The sequence below is a fragment of the Ahaetulla prasina genome, chromosome 5 (assembly GCF_028640845.1).
Source record: "Ahaetulla prasina isolate Xishuangbanna chromosome 5, ASM2864084v1, whole genome shotgun sequence".
Lineage (NCBI taxonomy): Eukaryota > Metazoa > Chordata > Lepidosauria > Squamata > Colubridae > Ahaetulla > Ahaetulla prasina.
This window is the reverse complement of record NC_080543.1, coordinates 130,820,822-130,841,130: the sequence shown is the minus strand read 5'-3', so window position 1 is coordinate 130,841,130 and position 20,309 is coordinate 130,820,822. Positions and strand designations below refer to the sequence as shown.

The 20,309-nt window shown below is 44.1% G+C and overlaps 1 protein-coding gene across 1 annotated transcript in view; it reads right to left on the bottom strand.

Moving 5' to 3' along the window:
• Window positions 1-20,309, bottom strand: part of DIAPH3 (diaphanous related formin 3) — a 156,987-nt gene that overhangs the window by 112,237 nt on the left and 24,441 nt on the right. The window contains exons 6-14 of the mRNA XM_058184947.1: window positions 17,196-17,270; window positions 17,038-17,107; window positions 14,981-15,117; window positions 13,727-13,832; window positions 10,224-10,334; window positions 9,847-9,965; window positions 8,778-8,894; window positions 3,886-4,004; window positions 1,973-2,037 (exon numbers count right to left, since the gene is read on the bottom strand). Of these exons, the coding sequence (XP_058040930.1) occupies window positions 1,973-2,037; window positions 3,886-4,004; window positions 8,778-8,894; window positions 9,847-9,965; window positions 10,224-10,334; window positions 13,727-13,832; window positions 14,981-15,117; window positions 17,038-17,107; window positions 17,196-17,270 (919 nt within the window). The remainder of the gene's footprint in view (window positions 1-1,972; window positions 2,038-3,885; window positions 4,005-8,777; window positions 8,895-9,846; window positions 9,966-10,223; window positions 10,335-13,726; window positions 13,833-14,980; window positions 15,118-17,037; window positions 17,108-17,195; window positions 17,271-20,309) is intronic.

Here is a 20,309-nt window from a genome sequence, read left to right as displayed (position 1 = left end):
ATGAAATCTCAAACTGACTTTTACTTCAAAACCAGGGGAGTGAGATGGATTAGACTCTGCTTGGCTCTTGACAAGTACATTGATTTTCATATCTTTTTCTTAAAACTCCATTACTGGTGTCTGTACAAAATAAACTGCTACATCAGTTCCAGACTCCTGTAAAGATAGACGCTTGATCCTGGGATATCTTTCAACAAATCAATCCACTGGATTCAAGACTACCTTCATCATCTTATCCTTAAGATGTTGTTTTAAATGCTGTCCACCATTTCTTTAAATGACATCAGTTTATTAGATCAGCTCTGGCACCTGGTCTTGGTAAGAATAGAATAGAATAGAATAGAATAGAATATTTATTTATTTATTTATTTATTTATTTAATCATATTTATATACCGCCCTATCTCCCGAAGGACTCAGGGCGGTGTACAGGCATTTAAAACACATAAATACAATATAAAAACAATTAAAAACTTATTCTAAAAAGCCCGTTAATTTAGAATTAAAATATAGAATAAAACCCAATTTAAAACCGATAATTTAAAATCTAGCTCAGTCCTGCACAGTTAAATAAATATGTTTTAAGCCCGCGGCGGAAGGTCCGAAGGTCCGAAAGCTGACCAAGTCTGGCGGGTAGTTCATTCCAGAGGGTGGGGGCCCCACAGAGAAGGCCCTTCCTGGGTGTCGCCAGACGACATTGCCGCTGACGGCACCCTGAGGAGACCCTCTGTGAGAGCGCACGGGTCGGTGAGAGATATTCGGTAGCAGTAGACGGTCCGGTAAGTAACCCGGCCCAATGCCATGGAGCGCTTTAAAGGTGGTCACCAGAACCTTGAAGCGCACCTGGAAAGCCACAGGTAGCCAGTGCAGCCTGCGCAGGATGGTGTTATACGGAGCCACGGGGCTCCATCTATCACCACAAGAGCCGCATTCTGACTAACTGCAGCCTCGGATGCCCTTCAAGGGGAGCCCCATGTAGAGAGCATTGCAGTAATCCAGGCGAGACGTCACGAGTGCGTGAGTGACCGTGCATAGGGCATCCCGGTCCAGAAAGGAATAGAATAGAATAGAATAGAATAGAATAGAATAGAATAGAATAGGGTAGGGTAGGGTAGGGTAGGGTAGGGTAGGGTAGAATAGAATAGAATAGGGTAGAGTAGGGTAGAATAGAATAAGGTAGGGTAGGGTAGGTAGGGTAGAGTAGAATAGAATAGAGTAGAGTAGGGTAGGGTAGGGTAGGGTAGGATAGGGTAGAGTAGAATAGAATAGAGTAGAGTAGGGTAGGGTAGGGTAGGGTAGAATAGAATAGAATAGGAATAGAATAGAATATGTATTAGAGTAGAGTAGAGTAGAGCAGAATATGAATTAGTAGAGTAGAATAAAATATGAATGAGTAGAGGAAAAAGGGATGACAGAGAATGATGTGGCTGGATGGAGTCAATGAAGCAGCTGGCGTGAGCTTAAATGGACTCCAGAGGATGGTAGAGGACAGGAAGGCCTGGAGGAATGTTGTCCAAGGGGTCGCGATAGGTCGGACACGACTTCGCAACCAAGAGAAATGCATCCAAGAGAAATGGAAGATGAACGATAAAAAGAGGATGTGCAAACATTGCAACAGATAAATCCACACTCCAGAGTACAACAGTTAAGGGCTAGGAAAGCACAATAAAACAGTTCAATAAATCTCTTGACATTTTAACTGAAAATACGGTCTCCAGCTGTGGATCAGGGCAGCAATAACAGCAATCACTACCAAATGCCTTTCCAGCTGTTATGTTTTTGTAAGGGGGGGAGGAGGAGTCGGCAACATTTTGGTTCACAAAGCTAGGTTTTAATTTAAACCTAAAAGCCCAATCTCTATTTTTTTTTGCTGTCTCTCTTGTAAAACATGATTTTATTTTAAGCCCGAGAGATTGCAAGACATTTGGGCATGAACCTGGGGAGGCTTGTGAATAAAATTTCTCTAAAATTACCTTTTTTAAGAATTCTGAAGCTTTTCCTTCAAGTTCTTCCATTTTCTTCTGTTCGATACAGATATCTAGCAGAAAACAGCCTATATAAATCTTCTGGATAGCTTTTTACTGACTGGCCAGTTTCAGAGAGAACAGTCAATGGCAAAAGTAAAAATTATGCCACTTCATACCCAACCCTAAGATCAAGCAAAACTGTAAAGTAGTGTTGTCAAGAAAAAGGCATATTTACATCACTTCCATTAATGACTGACAGCTACGCTGCTGGCTTCAAATGGCAGTGACTGAAGTTTTCATAAAAAAACTTTAAAAACATTGGGATCACTTTAACTGACTGTAAGTCTGTAGAGATTCTCAGTCATCCAAGTCATGGTTGTCCCAAAGGTGCTTTTTTTCAGGAGGCAACTGGACTTTCTTGTTTTTTTCCCTTTTGAAGACGTTTCGCTTCTCATCCAAGAAGCTTCTTCAACTCTGACAGGGTCTGTTGTGGTCCGCCAGCAGCCTGCGGACCTGGCAGCGGAGTCGGACAGTGAGGAGGCTGGGGAGGACAATGGGCCAGTCCTGGAGTCAGGGGAAGGCCCAGACGAGGGCTCTGCATTGGACACAGATGGGGCCAGGGCCATCTGGGAGCGATGCATGGACTCTGGAGCCTCCAGAGGTGGACAGCAGAGAGGCAGAGGAACAGGAGGAGCCTGTTCCTAGTGTACGCATGCAAAGAGCTGCCAGAAGGCAAGAGCAGCTGAAGCAAAAAGGACAACTCAGGAGTAAGGCCAGAAGATGATTGGCCACTCCCACAAGGCTTAAAAGAGCAGCAACAAGCTGTTGGGTTCTTTGTAGGAAAGCAACATTGATTTCTGTGCTTCTTGTCAGCATCTCTTGAATTTTGTGGGGGTTTTGCCAAGAAAAGCCTTTGGCAGGTTGCCAAAGAGGGACTGGTTATTAAGAATTTTGTTTTGGACGAATTTTGTTTTAATAAAATAAGTTTGCTGAGGACTGAATTGTGTTGAGTAATCACTACTTCGGCCTTGGTCACAACAGGATCCTTCCATTCCCCACTATCCTGTTAGAGCTGAAGAAACTTCTTGGATGAGAAGCGAAACGTTTTCAAAAGGGAAAAAAAATAAGAAAGTCCAGTTGCCTCCTGAAAAAAAAAACCTTTAGACTTAACGGACTATAAGCATTTTTATTTATTTTTATTTATTAATCATATTTATACCGCCCTTCTCCTGAAGGACTCAGGGCGGTTTACAGCCATATTAAAACCATTTCTACAAACATTAAAATAAGATATAATAAAATATTTAAATTTGGCTGACACTATAAAACCCATCTAAAACTCCCAATGAAAACTATCAGGCCAGTCCTGCTCAATGAAACAGCCATGTTTTCAGCTCGCATTGAGCTGAATATAATAAGCATATAAGCAAACTATTGGCTCCAAGAATATTTTGGAGCAAAGGATTCAGGAAGTGAAGATGCAAGCCAAAAATAATAGTTTGGAAGCATTTTCTTCATAGGTAACAGAGATGCTGAGCAATTACATTATTGATTTTGATCGATACTCCCGGAAATGCTATTTGTAAGCGTGTCAGGATCGTGAAAGCATATATAGCAAGTATGCAGCTAAACCAACAAGAAAAAAAATAAGATTTATTGTGGCTTATTACCAAGTATATATACGCACGCGCACACATGCACACACAACTGGCAAAAACAAATGTACATCATTATAGAACATTTCCTGAATTTAATTTCTGGAACTATTAATTCATTCATCACATTTATGTAGCTTCCTAATTCATGTGTGGCATACAATAATAACGGTCCCTATGAAATCTGGGATCAGCAACTCCTTTTTTTTAAAAAAAAAATGTGATCTTTTATACGAGTATAAATAGGGAAGATGAAATACCTACCCAGTATGTGACTGAAATTTATATCCAGCCTTTTTCGGTAACTAAAATCTGGGTCCAGACCACTTCGATGTAAGACTACCTGTGAAACGCACTCTTCAATTAACTTGAAATACAAAGGTCTAAAGAAATGACAAGAAAAGAATGTATTTTAATTTCACACTTCCAAGGTGATATTGCTTTTAATGCAGGGTGACATGATAGCAGTAGTCCAATACTTGAGGGGCTGCCGCAAAGAAGAGTCCGGTGCTTTGGACCCCTCCAATACTTGAGGGGTCCAAAGCACCGGAGGGCAGGACAAAAACAATGGTTGGAAACTAATCAAGGAGAGAAGCAACCTGGGATTAAAGAGAAATTTCTAACAGGGTGGACAATTAACCAGTGGAACAGCTTGCCACCAGAAGTTGTATGTGCTTCATCACTGCAGGTTTTTAAGAAGAGACTGGACCGCTCGTCTGGAATTTGCATAGGGTGTCCTGCTTGAGCATGGGGTTGGACTAGAAGACCTCCAAGGTCCCTTCCAGCTCACTTAATTTCAGTAGATGTATCTTCTAAATCCAGTTGACAACGTGGAGTGGAGAGTGAGGGTTATTTCTACCCTCTCTTGGGCCTTTCCCTTGAGCTTCCTGTTCCTGTGCAAGAAATGTATTCTATTGTTTTTTGTAGGGGTCACTGCTAACTTTGTAGGGTGTCTGAGTCCCAGGCTTGGTTGAAGCATGCTGGGTGATGCAATGAAGGGGCTTGTTGTGCCATGTGCTGAGCTCTGCTGCCAGATGGTAGAGGGCTAATCCTATTATGACATGCATATCTTAATCTTTATACCGCCCTTCTGAGTCCTTCGGGAGAAGGGCAGTATAAAAATCCAATAAATAAATAAATAAATAAATCCCATCACTCTGGAGCTGAGGGTCTTTTGTCTTGTATACAATCCTGCTGGGGCTATTAAGAAAGGTGGGGGAGCTGCTTTTCAAGAGCATGTTTTCCCTTTAGGGAAATGTAATATTTTGTCTTTTTTAATATTTCCCAAAATATTTCATTCTTCTAGGAGAGGGGTGGGTGCTACCTTTGTACAGAGCGGAGATATCTTCTGAAAGATATCAAAAAGCAGCCCCAGTCTTCCTGCTATAGGAAAACGGCCTCAAGCAGAAGTCTTTAGGAATGGATATTTTGCATCCATTCAGAAAACTGGGCCACACTATTCATCAACAAAGAACAGCCAGAAACCCTAAATAAGTAACACAAACGGCTAGGAGCCAAAGTTGACAAGATTAGCTCAGACAAACAAAACACCTAGGAGTGATGGTGAACCTTCTTGGCAACAAGTGCCGAAAAGTTTGTGCGGAAAAGTTGCACACATATACGCTCGTCGGGGCCGCGCTCCAGAAAAGCCAAACTTCTGGGTTCTAGTGCACATGCGCGCCTGACGATTAGCTGGCCGACGCGCATGCGCAGGCCAGTTTTTAGCACTGCCTGACACAGGAAGGGATCGCGCTCTGGAAAAGCCGAACTTCCGAGTTCTAGTGTGCATGCGCGCACCTGATGATCAGCTGGTGGGATTGCATTCAAAACTGCCACGCTGTTGTGCCTCGTCCGCTTTCCCCGCAGCCGGGGCCTTCTTATCTGCTTCCGAACACTGAGGAATGTCCTAGCATGCCGCCCGGCCCCAGCCCTGGCTCCATGCCCAGACAGGCTAAGGAAGAAGAAGCGCCTCCAGCCCTGGCTCCATGCCCAGGCAAACGGAGCAACTAGACCCCTCTCCCTCCCCCACAGCATGTGAGCCTGAGGAAGGTCAATTTCCAACAGCTGCAGACTGGAGTGACCCTCGCTTCAGGAGAATTGATAAGCGGCGCCAACAGAAGGAAGGGAGGAGCAGGCCGGGATAAGTGCTGAGTCATGGAGCCACACCCCATGGCCTATATAAAGGATCTGCTTTCTGGCATTCTCTGAGTCAGGCAAAGTCTAACATATCTTGCTGAAGTCACTTTCTGGTCTCCTGCCTGCCTTGAGGACTTTGCTAGGACTTTGGCAGAGCTGCAGAGGCATGCCTGATTCGGATTTCCCTGACCCGGCCGTCAGCGGAGGAGTGGGACACGACACACGCGCACAAAGGACGCTGAACATCACATGCACATGCGCGCCAGAAATGCATAAGACAAACAGGCAAGGCCGTGTGTGCCGGGCAACATGGCTTTGCGTGCCACTTTGGGCATGCGTGCCATAGGTTCGCCATGACGGACCTAGGATTTGCACTTCCCCTCCTGCCTGTAGAGCCAGACATGACCCTTAGATGATCCTATAGCCGTGATGGCGAACCACACGGAAGTTGGACACAGAGCCATTTTTCTGGGCGCGTGAGGCTCCAGCTGGTGTTCGGGCTTCTGGTGCGCATGGGCGCAATTCAGGGGACCCAGCTGGTCTTCGGAGCTCTCCTGCGCTTGCGTGCGTGTTTGCACATGAGTGCGAGAGTACTGGTGCGCAGCACGTAGATGCGCAGATGGCATTCGCGTGTGCGCATTGCGCGTGAGGAAACCATGCTCATGTACAGATGGTGCGCGCAGCGCATGGTGGGGGCGCACGTGTGAAAGCGGTGCACGTGTGCAGATGGTGTGGTTGCGCACGGTGCGGACGCGCGCAAAAGCTGTGCGCATGCGCAGATGGTGCGGTCATGTGCGGAATATATGGGGAAGAGCCGCGCATTAGCCCGGATGGCACGCGTGTGTGCATAACACACGGAGCACGTACCTATTTGGTACTTGGCGAGTAAATGGTTCGCCACCACTGTCCTGTAGGAATCCGGCCACAAGCCATTCTTACACAGGAACAAGCACCTCTATCACAGAGCCCCAAAGAAGGTATAAAACCCCATCTACTCTCAATCCCATTCAGCCACCTCGGAAACATGCTGCTGTCATTAGCTACCACATAAGCAGCAATTTCCTTTCCTCCATTTTATTTCCGGCGCCTTTCTCCCGGCTTGGAACCGGATCCGATTTTGCTCTCTCCTGCGCAGGCTGCACTGGTTGCCGGTGGTCTTCCGGGTGCAATTCAAGGTGTTGGTCACCACCTTTAAAGCGCTCCATGGCTTAGGGCCAGGGTACTTACAGGACCGCCTGCTGCCACCGGTAGCCTCCCATCGACCTGTGTGCTTCCACAGGGAGGGTCTCCTCAGGGTGCCATCAGCCAAACAATGTCGGCTGGTGACCCCCAGGGGGAGAGCTTTCTCTGTGGTGGCTCCTATCCTCTGGAACGAGCTTCCTCTGGGGTTACGATCACTCCCCAACCTCCGGACCATCGGACGCGAGCTCAAGACCCTATTGTTTCATCGCGCAGGGCTGGCCTAATGTGTAATGTGTTGTTTTTAATTGGGGTTTTATTAGTTGATTTTAAAGATTCTTAATTGTTAGCCAAAATTTAATTAGATTTTTATATTGTTTTTAATTTATTTATTCACTATTGTGAATTCTGTTTTTATGCTGGCTGTGAACCGCCCTGAGTCCTTCGGGAGAAGGGCGGTATAGAAATCTAATAAACCTTAACCTTTTTTCTTCCAACACTTGCCTTTTCTCTGTGAACGAAAAGCGGCCGAGGCAGGATTCTCTTACAACGTTACTCCGGTAATAATGATCTTGCAAGGTAAATTGAGAGAATAACTGGCCCAAAGACGACACTTCCCCCCCACCCACCGCAGTAAGATTTTTATTCAAGAAGATGGAGTAAAGTTAGATGTCACTAATCAAACCGCAGCACTTTGCAGCATTCGCCTATTATAACACCTACTCAAAAAAAGTCACTTTTTTTATTCCAAGTACCTACCCGTACTAATTTGCATAAAAGCAGAAGAGGCTATTTCCAGAAAATCGGTCTGATTCCACCACAAAAATCTTTCTCAAAACCACAGCTTTGTATTTACCCATGAAGGAAACTAACCGTAACTATTTATTTATTAAAGATAAAGGTAAAAGTTCCCCTCGCACATATGTGCTAGTCGTTCCTGACTCTAGAGGGCGGTGCTCATCTCCGTTTCAAAGCCGAAGAGCCAGCGCTGTCCAAAGACGTTTCCGTGGTCATGTGGCCGGCATGACGCAACGCCAAAGGCGCACGGAAGGCTGTTACCTTCCCACCAAAGGTGGTCCCTATTTTTTCTACTTGCATTTTTTATGTGCTTTCGAACTGCTAGGTTGGCAGAAGCTGGGACAAGTAACAGGAGCTCACCCCGTTAGGCGGCACTAGGGATTCGAACCGCTGAACTGCCAACCTTTCGATCGACAAGCTCACCGTCTTAGCCTCTGAGCCACCGCGTACCCATTTCTTTATTACCAGACCAAAATTATAAAACCTCAGCTCATTATCGTGTGTTATGGATAGCCATTTGTCTGAAATGGTGTAGGGTTTCCTGCCTGGGCAGGGGGTTGGACTAGAAGACCTCCAAGGTCCCTTCCAACTCTGTTATTATGTTATGTTATCAAGGCAGCCTTTATCTGGTAAGTTTTTCCACTCTCGTGATTTTATTTTTGGCGCCAAGAAGATCCAAGTTAAATCCAGAGGTCACATACAGAGGCCACCCACATCTTTCTTGTGACTCCATTGAGCAAAGGTAACAACTGAAGATCTATTTTTATATTCTGAGGAGCTACAAAGTTTTTTAGGAACATGTCAACTCTTAAAAAAAAAAATCAGAACTCTTCTCTCAAATTAGGCTGGCCTTCTTGGCCTGCCACATCTGGCTTGACAGATGTTGCACACGTCTAAGTTCAGATTTATTTGAAGGTCTTCTATGAAACTAAGACACCGTAATAAAATTGGCAACAGATTGCATGACGTTTGTTACTGCCTAACAAATATCGAGATAGGAGCTTCAGCACATTTTTTTTTGTACCGTACAATTGTGTTCTTACCGTATAAAATTATCGTTTCGTATCATCAAGAGGTGCTGCAGTATAGAAAGGAAGTAGTTTTCTGCGCTTGTATCCTTAACGGTGTTCCACACTGAATTAAAAACATCATTTGCATCAGTGATCAAATTTAAGGATAAAATCTTTCAAGTGGTTTGTAAGTTGAAGATTTGTTCTTCTTTTCGAGAAGTATTTAGATTTTTGCTGAAATTATGTACATTTTTTAAAAACGCAATCGGTGAGGAAAACCGATTTTCCGCATTTTTCGAACTATAAGATGCACTGGAGTATATGATGCGCCAAGATTTCGAAGAGGTAAACAAGGTGAAAAAAGTTTTTGCTCTCCCCAGGCCCGTTTTTCACAAAAACGGGATGCACAGAGGGTTTGGAAGGCCTGAAGAGTGCTTCTGGGGACTGGGGAGGGCAAAAACACGATGCATGGGGGGTCTGGGAGGCCAAAAACAGGCCCGTTTTTCTTAAAAACCGGGCCTGCAGAGTGCTCCTGGGGGCTGGGGAGGGTAAAAATGCCATTTTTGCAAAAAACGGACCCATTTTTGACCTCCCAAACCCCCACGTGTCGTGTTTCTGCCCCCCCCCCCAGCCCCCAGGAGCACCCTGCAGGCCTCCCAAACCCTCTGCAGGCCGTTTTTGAGAAATACGGGCCTGTTTTTGGCGAAAACGGGACACGCAGGGGCAGGCTTTGGGAGGCCAAAAATGGCTGTATTCAGTGTATAAGACACACCCACATTTCCACCCTCTTTTGGGGAAGGGGAGGGCAGGGGGGGGCGTCTTATAGTCCGAAAAGTATGGTATGTTTTTGACCACAAAATGAGTCATCTGCCACTAATCAATTTTGTTCCAGAACTTCTTGGAACAACATAGCAATTCTTACATTTTATCCAGGATCCGAACCTTTAACTATCACCGGATGAGAATTGCCAAAGTTTAGTTTGACCATATAAATTGAGTCAACTAAGAATCAATCACAATTTGGATGCTGGCTACAAAATCTGGTTAATTGATTGCAAATTCCCATATATATATATATATATATTTGTTCTTTAAAGGATATTTGAATTCTGATCTGATGTCATCTAAGCGGTGATAAAATTCAATCATATCTTCCTCTTTGTGTTCACTGAATACTTTCAGCTGGATATCCAAAGCTTCATTCCTTATGCATCTCAGCAGCTGCAGTGGGAAAGCATCAACAGTTTTGTAATTAATAACTGCCTCTTAAAATGAGTTATTTTGAACAAAACATATGTATCCAAAGCTAATAATTTGGGGGATTTATGCTATTCAAATATGTACTTTGCAAAACAATTTTTACAGGAGGCAGTTTGATCTGTCTTAATAAAAAAACAAGTAAGTCTATAAGGCACTTCACACTTCTTCTCATTGGAATCTTTTTAATTTAAATATTAATTTAGGCGTACACATACTTACCGGCAGTTGCTCTTTTAATCCACAACGCATAAATTCATTCCGAATGTGGAGTCTGAAGTCCAAATCGTCAGGAGTTGTAACCAAGGCATTGATGAACTGCATACAAGCTATCTACAAAATGCAAAAATTTTGATCTTCAGGATTTAGCTGGCCTTCATTGATTTGTAGCACTAGCACTTAGACTTATATACCGCGTCACAGTGCCTTAAAGCCCTCTCTAAGCGGTTTATAGAGTCAGCATATTGCCCCCAATAATCTGGGTCCTCATTTTACCCACCTTGGAAGGATAGAACGCTGAGATAGATAGATAGATAGATAGATAGATAGATAGATAGATAGATAGATAGATAGATAGATAGATAGATAGATAGATAGATAGATAGATAGTGTTGTGGTCCGCCAGCAGCCTGCGAAGCTGGCAACGGAGTCGGACAGCGATGAGACTGAGGTGGGGCCAGGGCCATCAGGAAGTGAAGTGCGGACTCCAGAGACGGATAATAGTGAGGCAGAGGAACAGGAGGAGCCTGTTCCTAATGCACACATGAGAAGAGTTGCCAGAAGGCAAGAGCAGCTCAAGCAAAAAGGACAACTTGGGAGTAGGGCCAAGAGATGATGGGCCCTTTCCCACAAGGCTTAAAACAGATCAGCAACAGCATTTGGGCTTTGCCGGAAAACAACGTTGGTAGCTTCGTCTTCTGCTTCGTCTTCTGCTTCGTCTATGTCTTGCATTTAATTTTGTGACTTCTGAACGTTTGCCAAGAAAGGCCTTTGGCAGTTTGCCTAATTGGACCAAGGTTGGTGATAGGACTGAGGAATTTGTTTTGGGAGGGATTTGTTTTAATTTGAGTTGAACGACACTGGGAATGAAGTAATTCTCAGCTGTTTGAATAAAGTTTGTTTGTTTTTTCACGGACTGAGTTTCTTATTACCTACTTGGGCCTGGGACACAACAGACAGACAGATAGATAGATAGATAGATAGATAGATAGATAGATAGATAGATAGGTAGGTAGGTAGATAGATAGATAGATAGATGATAGATAGATAGATAGATAGATAGATAGATAGATAGATAGATAGATAGATAGATAGATAGATAGATAGAACACTTAGACTTATATACTGCTTCATAGTGCTTTACAGCCCTCTCTAAGCGGTTTACAGAGTCAGCCTCTTGCCCCCAACAAACTGGCTCCTCATTTTACCCACCTCGGAAGGATGGAAGCCAGTCAGGATTGAACTGCTGGCAGTTGGCAGAATTAGCCTGAAATGCTGCATTCTAACCAATGTGCTTTTATGGTTTTGTCTTCATAATATGTCCTCAGTATGAAACTTCCAGAGAAAACAGACACCTCTGGCATAGCCAACAGTAACTTGTTATTTTATTGCTATGAACATTTTTAAATTGTTATGTCATGAACAAATACTGTATCTATGTGTAGTTGGGGGCGTGTTACATATAAAATAACGTTATTCAAAAGAGAACAGCTATATCATGTCAGAGGATTATTAAACGTTTCCATTTTTTTTCTGCCAAAAAACTATCATCAACTGTAGCAGTGATAATGAACAAAATTTATGCACGGTCACTCACGCCCTCGTGACGTCTCGCCTGGATTACTGCAATGCTCTCTACATGGGGCTCCCCTTGAAGGGCATCCGGAGACTGCAGTTAATTCAGAATGCGGCTGCGCGGGTTATAGAGGGAGCCCCTCGTGGCTCCCGTATGACACCTATCCTGCGCAGACTGCACTGGCTACCTGTGGCCTTCCGGGTGCGCTTCAAGGTTTTGGTAACCACCTTTAAAGCGCTCCATGGCATAGGGCCTGGGTACTTACGGGACCGCCTGCTGCTACCAAATACCTCTCACCGACCCGTGCGCTCTCACAGAGAGGGACTCCTCAGGGTGCCGTCGGCTAGGCAGTGTCGTCTGGCGACACCCAGGGGAAGGGCCTTCTCTGTGGGGGCTCCCACCCTCTGGAACGAACTCCCCCCAGGACTCCGTCAACTTCCGGACCTCCGAACCTTCCGTCGTGAGCTTAAAACACATTTATTCATCTGCGCAGGACTGGACTAGATTTTAAATTTATAGTGGTTTTAATTGGTTTTAATATTTATACTATTTTTAATAATTTGGCTTTTAGAATAAGTTTTTTAATGGTTATCTTAATTTGTACATATATGTTTTTTACTTGCCTGTGAACCGCCCTGAGTCCTCCGGGAGATAGGGCGGTATACAAATACGATTAATAAATAAATAAAATAAATAAATAAAATTTAAATGTTTATTTTAGGGATTTAACGGAGTTTGTCCCAAAAGTGCTTTTTTTTCTCCATGAGGTCACTGGACTTTCTTGTTTTTTCTTTGAAGATGTTTCGCTTCTCCTCCAAGAAGCTTCTTCAGCTCTGACAGGATGGTGGGGAATGGAAGGATTTGTATTCCTTGCAGACAGCTGGTCCTTTGCATCCTTTTAGAGGGTCCTTGAAGCACTTCCATTCCCCACTATACTGTCAGAGTTGAAGAAGCTTCTTGGATGGGAAGCGAAACGTCTTCAAAAGAAAAAAAACAAGAAAGTCCAGTTGTCTCCTGAAAAAGGCACCTTTGGGACAACCATGACCTGGATGGTGCAGAATCTCTAAAGACTTTTAACGGAGGTTAAGTTTTACAAATACTGGATAAACACAGTTTCCAGTTCATTATTCTTTCTTTAAAACAACATACGATGATTAAAAACAACAAAAGATGCCTCTGGCATTACAATTAAAAGAACTTTATGGGTTAAAATCGAACTGCGATGCTATTATATTTCTTTTAGGTTAATCAGGAGGAATTAAGTCTTTCAAGGTCAGTGGTCCCTCAATTTTTTGGGACACCAGGGATTGGTTCCGTGGAAAACAATTTTTCCAGAACAGTGTGTGTGTGTGTGTGTGTTTGTGTGTGTAAAGATCCTGCGCATACACAAATGAAATTTTGCTCGTTTGTGCAGACCGGTTCCTAACAGCTCATGGCCCGGTACCGGTTCATGGACCAGGGACTGGGGGTCCCCTGTTCTAGATGACATAGAAAGCTAGTATGTTTAGGAAAGGTATGTCTAGGTTAAAGTGATTTAATATATTTCCTCTGCTGAAAAAGGAAAAGCAATTAACGGCACCTTTCATAAAAAAAAAAATGGAACGCATATTCCCAAATCATGATAGCATAACTGCTTAAATCTCAATTTGTTGGTTGGTCAAGTTGTTGGTCAGTTGATTGATCACCGATTTAACTGAAAGTATCCATGCAGTTGATTTTTTTTTTTCTAACCTGGCAAATTTTAACTACAGAGGTGGCATAGGAGAGACCATTTTCAAATTCTAAGTGCAATAGTCAATTTAATGAATGAGCATTATCTAGTTGCATCCGAGGCTGAATAATTGTCCCGGAATTGTCTTTTTCTTCAAGCGCGCTTACTGCATAAGTTACATTTATTGGTTTTAAAACGCCACCAAAAAACGTTACTTACTTGCAGGTGGACTGAATTTTCCTCGAGTCCCTTCAGAATGGGGCCAAATCGGTCAATACCTCTCTCTTCTGCTTCTGTAGTCAAGGCTTTCAATATTTTTTCCAAACTGTGGAAGGAAGGAAGGAAAGAAGGGAGGGAGGGAGAGAGGAAGGAAGAAAAAAGAGAAGGAAGAAAGGGAGGTGAGATGATGGAAGGAAGGAAGGGATGTGAGATGGGAGGGAGGAAGGAAGGAAGGAAGGAAAGGATGTGAGATGAAGGGAGGGAGGGAGGGAGGAAAGAAGGAAAAAGAGAAGGAAGGGAGGGAAGGAAGGAAGGAAGGAAAGATGATGGATGGGAGGGAGGGACAGAGGGAGGGAAGAAGGAAGGAATGAAAAAGGGAACAAAAAAGGGAAGGAAGGGATGTGAGATGGAACAAGGAAGGAAGGAAAGAAGGAAGGAAGGAAGGAAGGAAGGAAGGAAGGAAGGAAGGAAGGAAGGAACAAAAAGGAAGGGATGTGAGATGAAGGAGGAGCGAGGAAGAAGGAAAAGGAAGGAAGGAAGGAGGGAAGGAAAGAAGGAAGGAAGGAAGGAAGGAAAAAAAAAGGGGAGGAAGGGAGGTGAGATGAAGGGAGGGAGGGAAGAAAGAAGGAAAAAGGGAAGGAAGGGAGGTGAGATGATGGAAGGAAGGGAGGGAAAGAGAGAGGAAGGAAGAAAAAGGGAAGGAAAGAAGGTTATATGATAGATGGATGGATGGATGGATGGATGGATGGATGGATGGATGAATGGAAGGAAGGAAGGGAGGAAGGAAGGAAGGAAAGATGATGGATGGGAGGGAGGGAAAGAGGGAGGGAAGAAGGAAGGAAGGAAAAAGGGAACAAAAAAGGAAAGGAAGGGATGTGAGATGAAGGGAGGGAGCGAGGGAGGGAGGGAGGAACGCATACTTCAGTCTCACGTCTTAAATACATCTATTTCAAGAGGCTTGCAATAAATCATCAAGCAATATTTCCCAGATACATCCTATCACCAACCATTCCCAACGAAGTTCACTATTCAGGGACATTTCCACCCTGGAATACTTGTGCTGGAAAATCCTCACTGGATCCCAAAGCAAAGCATCTGTCGAAAAACATCACCTCTGCTTTGACGCCAACACAATTTGGTGTCAAACAATTGAACGCAATTTGTTTCCGATGAAAAGCATGATTCAATTCTTTAAAAAAAAAAAAAAGCTGTTCTACATTAATTGGCTGCCCACGTCGGGAATGTGACCCTTACATGTTTTCCTCTCCAATGATGCATATCGCAGACAGAAGTTTAACTCCATCCGTCGTCATGTGGATGTGTTTGGGATCAATGGTTTTGGCCAGTAACGAAAAACTTCTTTCTTCGCTCATTATTCTCTCCAAACCGTACTGAAAGTCAAGGAGTAAAAAATTAACAGGAGGCAGGTAGTGATGGTTAAAAGCTTTATATATGCAGATAGTGAGCTGCCATGCTTTCATATACATCTCAAGAAAAATCTATGAAAGCCTACAAAGATATGTAGAGTTTCAAAGGGCACTTCCACAAGAGGTCAAACGGAGGTTGACTTCAATGCTTTTTTCTTTTTATTTAATATGTTTTCTTCCTTCTCATCTCACTTGCATATATACTGTTTTTACAACTCACTTCTGTCAATGCTGTTAACTCATAACATATATACGGTAAAGGCAGTCTTTGTCTTACAACCACTTCTTCCCATAGGTGCTTTTTCAAGAGGTCACTGGGCTTTCTGGTTTTTCTTTGAAGACTATTCACTTCTCATCCAAGTAGCTTCCTCACTTCTGACTGAATGGTGGGGAATGGAAGGATGGATACTCCTTGCAAATAGCTGGTCATTCGCATCCTTTTATATCAGTGGTAGTCAACCTGGTCCCTACCGCCCACTAGTGGGCGTTCCAGCTTTCATGGTGGGCGGTAGGGGTTTTGTCCGATACGGAAGCACTTTCTTTTTTTAAAATTTAATTGACTTTTTAAAAAAATTTCATAGCATTATTTAAAAACATTTTCATTAGGTTTTCATAAAATTCCCCATGACAATTTAAATTTCTGAAAATATACTATTTGTATCGCCCGCGCATAAGTTTAATTCATGTTACGTAAGTGAAACTAAATGGTGCTATAGTGCGACCGTAAACAAAAGAACCTTGTACCAGAATAGCTCGCACATCTCCCCCCACACCACCCAGCTGTAACAGACAAGCAAAGCTGGTAGCCAGCGCCGCCGCCCCCCACCCCCCACCACCAAACCTACTTTATAAATCACCATTACTGTGGAACCTTCGGGCGGTTAGAAAATTTTACTAGATACGAAAGTGGGCGGTAGGTACAAAAAGGTTGACTACCCCTGGTATAGAGGGTCGTTGAGGCCACTTGGAGGTTTATCTGTGTCCTCAGGGTCACCCTTAAAGAGGCCATCTGTGTCAAAATTGAACAGACCTCTCTCAAGAGAGGGGGAGGATACAACATCATCTATCTCCAGTCTACAACACAAGTCCTTTCAACAGTTCCAAGAAGGCTCCACACCAATTTGACCCTGAGGACACAGATAAACCTCAAAGTGGCCTCAACGACTCTCTAAAAAGATGCAAATGACCAGCTGTCTGCAAGGAGTATCAATCCTTCCGTTTCCCCACCATCTAGTCAGAGCTGAAAAAGCTTCTTGGATGGGAAGCGAAACGTCTTCAAAAGAAAAACTAGAAAGTCCAGCTGCCTCTTGAATAAGCACCTTTGGGACAACCATGACCTGGATGATTGAGACTCTCAATAGGCAAACCATTTCTTTCGTGACTGTTCAAAGCGACTGGACTTTCTGACCAATATGTCCATGGAGATGGTGCAGCAGGCCGAAAATGTGAAAAACGGTCATGTCACCTTTTTCAGTGCTGTTGTAACTTTGAATGGTCATTAAAAGCCAAGCATTGCCTGTATGTGTACGGTGTCAAACACAAGGCCCGTGGGATGCGGCCCACAATCTGATCAGATGCAGCCCGTGGGGCCATCCTGGAAAATATACGGGAGCAGCGTGCATCGCTTTTGGCCCGGTCTACCCAGTGTGAAGAGGATATATCGGGCTAGCAATTTGGAGAGTGGTGTCACGCCCACCCAGTCGGACATGCCCAGTGAGTAGCATCAAGATGGCCACTCCCACCCAGTTGGTCACACCCACCCAGTCGGCCACACCCATCCGGCCCTGCGAGGTCAACCACAGCCTTGATGCGGCTCACAATGAAATTGAGACCCCTGGTGTAAGCCTTTCAACTTCAAACAATTAAGCAAATGAGCGTACTTACCTTGTTATTCATAAAAGCTTTTAAGCACTGAATTATCTTATGCTGTATCTTCTTCAGGAACTTGTCCTGTCTGAATGCAAGAAGATGCCAAAATTATATCATGTTGGTTACTGTCCACCCATTCTTTCTCAGAATTAGAGACTTCTTAGGAAACTTACTGTTTGGTTTCAACCAGTCTTTCCAAGAGATCCAATAATAATCCGAGCCCTTCACGTCCAAAGTTCTCAACCCAGCTGCAAAAAAATAATAATATTTCTATATTAATCTTTGGCATTGATAATAAATGGATTCAAGCCAATAACCACAAAGATGCAACTGTTGTGGTCCGCCAGCAGGCTGTGGACCTGGCAGCGGAGTCAGATAGTGAGGAGGCTGGGGAGGACAATGGGCCAGTCCTGGAGTCAGGGGAAGGTCTAGACTAGGGCTCTAGAGCCAAAGATGGGGCCAGGGCCATCTGGGAGCGATGCACAGATTCCGGAGCCTCCAGAGGCGGACAGCAGAGAGGCAGAGGAACAGGAGGAGCCTGTTCCTAGTACACGCATGCAAAGAGCTGTCAGAAGGCAAGAGCAGCTGAAGCAAAAAGGACAACTCAGGAGTAAGGCCAGATGCTTGGCCACTCCCATAAGGCTTTAAAGAGCAGCAACAAGCCGTTGGGTTCTTTGTAGAAAAGCAACATTGATTCCATTGCTTCTTGTCTATTGAACTTTGTGGGGGGTTTTGCCAAGAAAAGCCTTTGGCAGGTTGCCAAAGACATCAAAGGTTGGTGATAAGGCCGAAGAATTTGTTTTGGAGTAAAGCTGAGAATGAATTAATTCTCAGCTGTTTTAATAAACTAAGTATGTTCAGGACTGAATTGTGTTTGGTAATCACTACTTGGGCCTCAGTCAAACAGCAATATGATAATCAGTGCCTAAATTCTTCAATTCCTGGCTGTGCCGTTTAGTTTCTGTAAACTATAGAAAGAGGAAATCAAGGTGGCATTGTGGATTCTGGAGATGGATACAATATCCGTGATAATATATCTTTATAAAACAAGTGTTCATTTTCTCTTTGTCTGCCTTGTTATTTATCATATTGCAAAACAGAAGATACATCAGAAGAGGCATAGCAGACTTCATATATTCAGTATATGTTTTTTAAAACAATGGCACTTTTAAAAATACAGGTAGTCCTCGACTTACGACCATAATGGAGCCCAAAATTTCTGTGGTTAACGGAGTGAGTTTTGCCCCATTTTACGACTTTTGTGAACTTCTCCCCAGTCCCCCAAAAAATAATAGCGAGAAGTATTTCTTGTCTCAAAGTGTAGGAAGGCAGATCTGCATGTTAACAAGATTTTTTTACAGACGTGCATACAATAAAGATGAAATGTCCCTGTAATTCCGTATTTTAATGCTATGTACAGGTAGTCTTCGAGTTACGACCACAATGGAGCCCCAAAAATAGGTTGCTAAGTAAAAAAAAAAAAAAATTCGTTAGGTGAGTTTTGCCCCATTGTACGACTTTTCCTGCCTCCGTTTTTAAGCGAATCACTGCAGGTGATCCGTTAGTAACCCGGTTGTTATGTGAATCTGGCTTCCCCAGATTGACTCTGCATGTCAGAAGGTCGCAAAACGCGATCCCCCGACCTCGGGACACAGCAACGGTCGTTAAGTACGAACCAGTTGCCGAGCTTCTGAATTTGGATCCCACGATCATGGGGACGCTGGAAAAGTCACAACTGCGAAAAACTGTAGTCAGTGCCGTTGTAGCTTTGGATGGTCACTAAATGAACTGTTAGAAGTCAAGGACGGCCTGTTAGACAGGATTTCTTTCTGGAGACCCCCGCTTTCATTCCTGGTCAGATAGAAAGCAAGTCCTTTCCTTTCCTTTCCTTTCCCTTCCCTTCCCTTCCCTGTCCTGTCCTGTCCTGTCCTGTCCTGTCCTGTCCTCTCCTTCTTTCCCTTCCCTTCCCTTCCCTTTTCTATCGGCTACTCTTCTATCATAGCTTGCAAAACTTTTAATGCTGGAAGGTTAAAAGTTGACTCTGGCACACTCTCCTAGCACGGAGAAGTTAATTGTTCTGACCGAGGCTTCCCCAGCAGCACAAAGCCGAGTCCTCGTCCCGATAAACCCCTTTTATTTAATTGACAGTTAATTCCTCTCCAGCAAAGTCTTTCCTCTCCCAAGAGACTTCACAATTACCGACCTTTATCAGGCTTGGAGAGTGGCCAGGCCGATATCTTTCAGACGCTGCAATACTTAGCAAGAATGCAGTAAGGAACTAATTGTCTCCTGCAAACTCCACTCCCCTTTCGCTCCTCTTTTATTCCCTCTGGGAGGGGCCCTTCATCGTCCACCTGTGGCCTTACTCCCAAGTCGACCCTTCTTCTTTAGCTGTTCCCTTCGTCTGGCAACTCTGCGCATGCCAACATTGGGAACAGGCTCCAGCTGTTCGTCTGCCTCACTGATGTCTGACTACAAAGGCAGCTGATAACAGGCATATGGCCCTGGCCCCTTCTCTGCCTCTGACACAGAGCCCTCATTAGAGCCTTTCCCAGACTCCAGGACTGACCCATGTTTTTCCCCAACCTCCTCACTGTTCAAATCTGCTGACAGATCCGCTGACGGGCCACAACACTAATAATCACAGCTTATTCTTTGTAAATCTTTTCCTCGACTCCTACAATTTACTCTTCACTGCCTCTTCCCAGGCTTTCCTCTCGTCTCCTCTGCAAAAAGAGGGACAAAGTTCCCATCCTCCGGGAGATTTTATGCCCTCCATGATCTCTCTTCCTTTCAAAAGCGAAAGCAGGTGTTCAAAAAACAATCCCAAAGCCTGCATAACATTACATAAAACTTTCACTATATCACACTCCTTAGTCAGGAAAGGGGAAAAGTCCATGGAGATCCTCAGTCATCCAGGTCATGGTTGTCCCAAAACTGCCTTTTTGGGAGGGAGACAATTGGACTTTCTTGTGTTTTTTTTTTCTTTGAAGAGGTTTCGCTTCTCATCCGAGAAGCTTCTTCAGCTTCTGATGGGTACTTCTCAGAGCTGAAAAAGCTTCTCGGATGAGAAGCAAAACCTCTTTAAAGAAAAAAAACAAGAAAGTCCAGTTGCCTCCCGAAAAAAAGCACCTTTGGGATAAGGAAAGGAAAATGTGGATTAGGTTAACAAGCTGTAGTTGCCACATGCAGCATTTCCTGCCGAGGATTAAAATGACACAATGCCAATCAGGCACACTGCACCCAGTTTTGCACAAAGCATGGTGTACAGATTAGGGACCAACCTA